The sequence below is a fragment of the Anticarsia gemmatalis genome, chromosome 3, assembly GCF_050436995.1.
Source record: "Anticarsia gemmatalis isolate Benzon Research Colony breed Stoneville strain chromosome 3, ilAntGemm2 primary, whole genome shotgun sequence".
NCBI lineage: Eukaryota > Metazoa > Arthropoda > Insecta > Lepidoptera > Erebidae > Anticarsia > Anticarsia gemmatalis.
Genome location: NC_134747.1, coordinates 10,376,403 through 10,384,457, shown reverse-complemented (window position 1 = coordinate 10,384,457; position 8,055 = coordinate 10,376,403). Strand labels below are relative to the sequence as shown.

The following is an 8,055-nucleotide window of genomic DNA, read 5'->3' as shown; positions in this document are numbered from 1 at the left end:
TCCCGTTCAGTCGTATTTAGTTAACCCAGTTGCTGATACGCCAAATAAATTATCTTTGTATAGAAATGGGATGTGTGCACATGGGACGGTGCTGGGTACCAAATTAGTGAGATTTTTATTGGCTAAAAACAACTTCGATTGAGAATTTCTAAACAGATTATTAACTCTTTATATCATGTCTGATTGAAAAAGTGTAACTGTTAACTGACAGGTCAATTTATTTATGTTTTGTTTTTAATTTTGTTATTTACGTAGAGCCTTTTAAAATTTTTGTTCGTAGTGAAAAAATAAAAAAGTTGTAATTATTTTAAAGAGCTTTTGCTCAAGGCGGGACTTACATAACTTTGAAAGATTAGTTCAATAACGTTATAGTTTTGTGGACGCGTCTTTACACCACATTCGACCTGGGATTAACGATCACAGGTCATTGAACTCTGCTCCGTTTAAGGCTCCTGTTCGTTTAATAGCTTCACTACCTGGATTCTCCATATAATTTATGCAGGTTCGCCTTTTCAGGAATATAAACGTATATGGCATTAAAATACAGATTATCTGGCACATTATTCAGTGTCATCGGACGTTCCAGCCAAGATTTTTGTATGGCGTGATCTTAATATTAATATAATTAATGTCTAATAACTAAACATACTTTAGCAGTTTAGTTTGCAAGACTACGAAAATGGCTTTCGGCGTTCGGCGATCATGATTGTAACAAGAGATTATTAAGACTGTCCCGTTTTTAAAAATTGAGAACATAATGTAAATGATCCGTTGTATTCAACCTATAACCCAATTATCAGTTGAGATGCATTAATAATCGAATTTTCCGTCGCCGGCCGGTCGCACACGCGCCGGTGAAATAAATCACAATCGCATCTCAGAACAATGGTCGCACGGGAGAGATGAGAGGGGTGCGCGCCCCAGCTGCGTACAGCGATCGATCTGTGGACCACTCCGCCATACACGACACATTGTCTGTCAAAGCGGCCTCAAATACAAACGTCCCTTACACCGTCCCGCAAAAAATAACAAAAAAAATAAAATAGTGGTTTCAGTCAGTGTTATGCGTTAATTTTATTTTTCTTCAATGGAGGGGCGGAGGACTTGGGATGGCGTGCCGTTGGGCGAGTCACATTCACCACCACAGTCGGTGCCGGGGCGAAGGACCCCGCTGGGAGCCGTGGGACTCGGCGGCTTCTACATGCAAGGTGGCCAGCCTCCGCCGCCCCCGCAACACTGCTACCCCACGGACGAGAACCAGCCGGAACCAGGGACCAGCTATGCACAGAGGTTAGTAAATTTACTTGCACCTAGTCATGTCTTATGCTACAGATAATGTTCTAGCACCCTTCTAGATACCATTTATCAAAAAATCTAGGAAAAGAACGTATTTTTGAGCGTTTTATCTGCAATACTACATTCTGTACGGCTGTATATTTATTTTGAACATACGGTTTTTACGCATGCGCACTAGGGCACAACACAAACTAGAGATGTTCGGTACCTATAATATTGAAATGAATCTTAAAATCTATTTCATTAATAAACTATCCACCCTTAACATTCGTAAATCGTCTGATAAAATATAAAGCATACAAAAATATATAAAAACCCATGTTGCAGAAAAAGCTACAATTTTATGTTATGAATTTTATCTATGAAGCTTTTTTTAATTTTCTTACTAATAATAGAAAGACAATTTCCTGTGTGACTAGATGTATGGTTAAAGATGAAGCAAGAGAAGTTTGTAAGGATCTCTCTCTGGTCTCTGCCTAACCTCAAGCGAAAACGGCGTGATTTTATGTATGTTTAAGAATTAGAATACATCGAACGCGGCATATTACTATAGAAATGATAGCATTTGGCGGAATGCACAGTATTTTGGCTTGAGTAAAGCAAAGCAACTAATATTATCGAATTGTTATGGCATTTGCACATGTAAGCAAAATTTCAGCTCAATGAGCAAGTAGGTCAAAATAGACTTATAACATTGTACAAACAAATAAATGAATTTAACCCAAACTTATAAATAACTTATAATAATTTAAATTTACCACAAATATTCTAATACCAAAAATATATTATTTTTATACTTGAAACTACTTATCTATGTTGTAGAGTAATGTAGACTAGACTCATGTACGTACATAAAAATAATTAAATTTTTTTGTCGTATTTTTGTTGCACCAAATCTGTCACAAAACGCACACATGTTCGGAAATCTGATCGTATACAGTGCAATCGTTTGTAGAGCATCTGTGCACAATAGAGCCCTATTATTTAAAATCCTCCCCTATACGACAAGTATTTTGTTCGCAATGACCGCCATATTACCATAGATATAAAGACACCCCAACGCAATCATGAATTACTTTTAAAATTTGACCTTAACGAAACTTCAAAGCTTTTTGTCGCCATAAGTATAACTAAATATGTTCCCCATGTACCGATTTAAACCAGATACGTATTAATATATCTCAACACATTTCAGAACATTTCGTTGCTATTATATTTAGCATTGTTTAAACAAACACTAAATAAACAAACGAAAAGCTCATAAATATCACAAAGAGCAGATACCATTAAGGTTTACATTTCATCAGCATTACAGATTGTTTGACACATAGATTTTGCAAAATCGTTAATAGGATCCGCTTTACGCATAACTAAAGGTAAAACACATATGCGCTATCTATTTATAATCTTCTTATAGGTTTTTAAGCAGATTGTTGAAAACGTGATGATCTATCAAACGATAGGCCGAAGTGCTAAATCAAAGCTTACATAAGCCGTTTGCATAAAAACACTTCTGGCTTGAAGACAATTTATAGACTAACAGGATTATCAAATACAACAAATATCGGTATATTTACCAAAAAATATTTTCCTATTAATTCTTAATATATCTATGAATCACTGTGCTCTATCTAACAGGCTCCATAATCTCTGCTGTTGGTAGGGGTATCAAGTACCAAACGTGCATTAATATTCCGCACCCGAACTCCCGCAGCTACCCCTCTCCCTCGTTATCGTCCGACATACAAACCCATTCAATGTTCAACAAAGAGTATTTGCCACTTGTTCCGCTCTACGTCACCGCGAACCCTTATCGAATTCTAACTGAGGGGACCACCAAATACGCAATACCTACTTACTTTCATTGTATTTATTTGTCGTCAACATTCGATCACTGTCCGCTCTGAAATAGCGCGTCCGTTTCCATCTCGAAATAGATTCAATCATAAACACTTGAATTATTTATACGAAACACGAGACAAATTAATCTGTTCCTGACAATGTGGATCTTGAGGCTATTACTCTACTTTTTAACAACGTCACCTTATGATTTATTCGCGATCCAAAAATAAATGTTAAATTATGCTCCACCTTAGTTTAATGAACTTGTCACATATTTTTGATGTCGACTAATAAAATGCCGTTGTTTTTAAATATGACAAAGCTATTTCTGTTCAACTCCCTCTATTTTTAGATTTGCAAGGAAGTAAAAATAAGTTCGCCAGTATATCATCTGACGGACGCGGATCCACTCAGTAATCTGCTGTTGGCTTTGAAATTCTAAACTAAATATTATGTCTACTGAATTATGAACCTATCAAATTATATTTATGACTTGTAAATGAATTATTTATTCATCACAGACCGATCAATGAGGCGAAATCAAAACAGAAGATGCGTCAAGGGAAGAACGTGCGACTTAACATCAATGCACGAGAGCGACGCCGCATGCACGATCTTGTAAGTATTATCATTTCTAATTTAATTTCGTATCACGCTAATTTCACTACTGACCTAATATTTGATTAATAAATCAGGAGTAAGTGAGCATATATCTCCCAGTCATTACCTATCACTGAGGCACTTATAAGCGGTACTTTACCAATTAATCCAAATACTGAATGTTTGTTGACCTTAACCCTCGTGCTGCAGTCTGTGTAATGTATCACCAGTTAGTGTTAAACAAATCTAAATAATTGTTTATTTCGAGAATTGTATGTGTTATGCAAACGGCATTCGCGGAAATCGCAATAGAATTATATCATTTATAAGTGATGGTTTTGGTGTGGTTCCAGAATGATGCTTTAGACGAGCTGCGTGGAGTGATCCCATACGCTCACTCGCCATCAGTCCGCAAATTGTCCAAGATAGCCACGCTGCTGCTAGCCAAGAATTACATCCTAATGCAAGCAAGCGCCTTGGAAGAGCTGAGACGGTGAGTTGAGTGCATTCCATGCACCCTGTCAAATATTATAATAATGATAAATTAAAAAAAAAACTCCTGCCTTTCTACTGCCACGTCACATTTACGTATTAAATTTTGACTTTACAGATTGGTAGCATACCTGCAAAGTACAGCAACGGCAGCGGGTATCGTTCCTCCTCCAGGGTTCGATTTGACCGGGTTCCCAGCGGCCGCCAAACTCCTGCAAGGTCCGGTGCCTGGCCCGCCAATCCCGCCTGATCCACCGTCTTGAGATATACCTGTCAAACTAGAACTACCTTGATTGCAAGGTTAAAACTAAATTTATTTTACCTTTAGTCCATTCTGTCCAGATTGCTTTTAATTAGCTAGTGTATGATAGCTTGACGTGACAAGTTAAGTCTTAATATCTATGCAATATTTGTTAAGGTAACCAAAAATATTAATAAAAATAACTACATTATAAGCTACTGGGCTCTTTTTCAATATTCAGCTTTAATTAAACAATCTTGAAGGATGCACACGGCGCTAAACGGACAGACAACGCGAGCCAGACTAAACTTAACCTATGGAATGCTTAAACAGTAATCAATTCGAGAACTGATGTATTTTCTATTGTGTCTGTTATGTCAAAAGGCAATCTTCAATTAAATATTATTTGCGTAAACTTGTAAAAGTTACTATATACGTAAAAATCGCGTGAGTGACATAAAAAGTCTCATCACTTTTCATCCAAAAACGATGTGGATGTTACATTATTATGTTCTCACTAAAATATACGATATAATGTAAATCTGGATTGAATGGACCACTCTATCGATTCCTTCTAATATTCCTAGATACTAGGTTAAAACGTAGATTTTACTCTTAACTTTAACACTATGTAAATAAAATCAAACAAACCTGAGGATAGAACTCAAAGTCGACTTATAAATTAAGATAAGTGTACATACATACATTTATTTAAATTAATAGATATTAAATACCAAAGAGAATGTAATGTTCATGCAGTCACTTGCCAAATTAGTTGTAAGATTCCAGCGACTGCTGCAGTCGCATCTACTCAATATGAAAACATACGAGATGAAGGAGTCAATAGATATAAGTTAATTCGAGGTCCGGTTTCACTACCTATGGATAAGTCTGGGGAAATCTTTCCGATAGATATAGCAAACGTACAAACAAACGGGTAAAAAATCCACCTGAAAGCTTACCAAAACTTATTCGATAAAACCATGAAATTGTTTTTTTCACAATTAAATTGACTTTATGGAAAGATTTTCAGATCATTTTGACTATGTTCTCAAATAGTCTTATCTAATGATAGAAAAATCAAACCCTAGAGATATTATTATAATAATTAACAACCGAGCAGTGATAGCCTGATGAACGTTACTCGTTACGAAGGAGGTTCGGGCACACACCTCTGACCTTAGAAGTAACGTGTGTATTCTAAATGATTTGTCACTGCTATAATGATGATACACGATGATGAATGAAATAACAGACAAATTGCCTGAAGGGTCTTACCAGATCTTGATGGTATTAGGTTAGTCTAGTACTTAAGGCTAGGAGTAACCATAATATATTTACGTTTATGTTTTCCCTTTTAAAGTTTTTGTTTTCTATCAGTATCAAAAAAAAATGCTTTCTTACCGTAGTTATTTGAGTTCTTCATATTGATAACAATTATACAAATATTTTATAGCAATACTAAAGCATATTACGTTAGTTTTGTTAACATTCATTATTATAAAATAGATATGGACATAGTTATAATGTAAAATAGGAACATATAGGTATTCTTCCTATCATAAACTAATATCTAAATTAAACTTTGTAGAAGTATAATCTTTCTTCTTAGGCCGTCCAACAACTGTCAGAAGTTCTTTACGGTAATTCTTTAAGGATATTATTATAATGTTGACGAAAATGTTTTGAAATTGAAAACCTGCTTATTAAACATCTAATATTTGTATCTTTAGACTATTTTGCTAAAATTAATTTAAATAATGCTTTATTAATCAGTGGTTGGCATATTATAAATTATACCTGTTTTTCGTTTCCTGTGACTTGGAACACTAAAAAATGCTTAACATTTTTGGTGTATCAATGATTTCTCAAGTACCTTAGTATTAAACCTTATTATAGGTATTATACGATTAAATATTATATAGCTATATTTTAAAACACCATGAATTTGAAAGTAATGGTTAGAAATAATATAGTTTTAGCGTCTCTGTGAGTTTTCCAGAGACAAGATGTGAAGCATGTGCCAAAATGAATTAGTTGTAAAATAAAACATAATATTAGTGTTTACGAATACTTAATAATTATATAATAAATAAGTATAAGGTCGGTCAACATGAAAGTGGTCAACAAAACCTCCCTTGTAATCGGAGTATCGATAAGATTGAAATTAGCCCTTTCGAAAATCATTTCCATAAGCCAGGTTTCAGCCTGATTATCCCCTATTAGCTCAAACGGTCGAATGTAGATAAAGTCTACTATTCTTAAACTATTTAATTTTAATTACCTCGAGGTATTCTGCAAATAATACTTTCTTAATCCCTAAATCATAATTATTGAAAAGATTATAATAAGCTCCTTTTTTACAGTCTAAGGACTACTGAAATCTTTTAATATCGTGTAAAATTACCCTATTCAGTTGCAGATGAATGCTTTTAGTAGGTACATACGAGTAAATAATAATTTAATGTGCTCATAAAGTGAAGACTTCGTACTAATACAGACGCGCCATCTGGCGTTTATTTAAACATCTATAGATAAGTCTGTAGCAATCCATGTATTATTTAGGTGTAAGGAACGTAGTAACTTATGTATAACCTATAATTAGAATACATAACAACATAAGTATATTATTTATTACTGATTCTGTAAATCAGTGAGTTCGCAGATGCGACTGGCATTGCATTGCCAAAGATTAGTTTTGAATTTAATTTTTCGGAAAAAAAGAAAAAAATTAAGAAAAACTCTGATTTTGTGTCATATTTTTTTAAATTTAATAATAATGTTAATTTATGTCAAAATGAGATTCGGATATGTAAATGCACCTTTTTATTTTCTACTGACGATAAACAACCCTAAGTATATTTCAAGTTTATATAATTTATCTATTTTAAAGTATTAGAATTAAGCCAAAGTGAAATGTGATTGTTATTAGCAATATTTATTATTATTTAAAAACCTACGACTGGTATTAAGATATTAATATAATTCGATGTAATCCCATTTACGATTGTCAAAGAATTGCTTTAGTTTCTAAGCTAATGTCAATCATAAATAAATACGTAACTGGAAAATATTTGTGTTTTTGATTTAACAAAATATACATCCTTCCCGCATTTTTCGTAAAAGTATTAAATAAATGGGCTTTGGCGAAATAACACCTATTGGCTAAAGAAAAGCCTAAAAATGTGATGTAGTACTTATAGTCTAATCGTTTACTCTTTGATTGTAGGTACATATGTGATCAATATAATGTTGATGTTATTAGAGTATTTCGATTGACGACTCTACATTTCCATGCGCTGAGTAGGTAATTATGACTAAGTTGGCATACAAAGGCCGACCACATTAAAGTTGCTTTGCTCAGTGTGTAGAACACTGATAGTTTAGTAATCATTGTATGCCCTTACACCTGAGGGCTTCTACCCTTTTTGAGTGCTAAGGTAGAAGAAACATATTTTCTAAAAATATTACTCTACGTAATGTAAAGCCATACCGCGGTAAAATTCGGTACTACGTAGAGTTCGTTCAGTCTTAGTAATACATCCACGATTCTAAACAACTACACTCACAGAAAGTTCCCAAAC

General features: G+C 34.1%; 1 protein-coding gene across 1 annotated transcript; it reads left to right on the top strand.

Annotated features, from left to right (window-relative positions):
- The first annotated feature begins 930 nt into the window (after positions 1 to 930).
- Positions 931 to 7,536, top strand: Oli (basic helix-loop-helix family member olig). Its single transcript, XM_076136488.1, has 4 exons — positions 931 to 1,290; positions 3,660 to 3,756; positions 4,092 to 4,231; positions 4,349 to 7,536. Exons 1-4 carry the CDS (start codon positions 1,088 to 1,090, stop codon positions 4,491 to 4,493), a joined length of 585 nt encoding a protein of 194 aa, XP_075992603.1. The 5' UTR covers positions 931 to 1,087; the 3' UTR covers positions 4,494 to 7,536.
- The last annotated feature ends 519 nt before the right edge of the window (positions 7,537 to 8,055 follow it).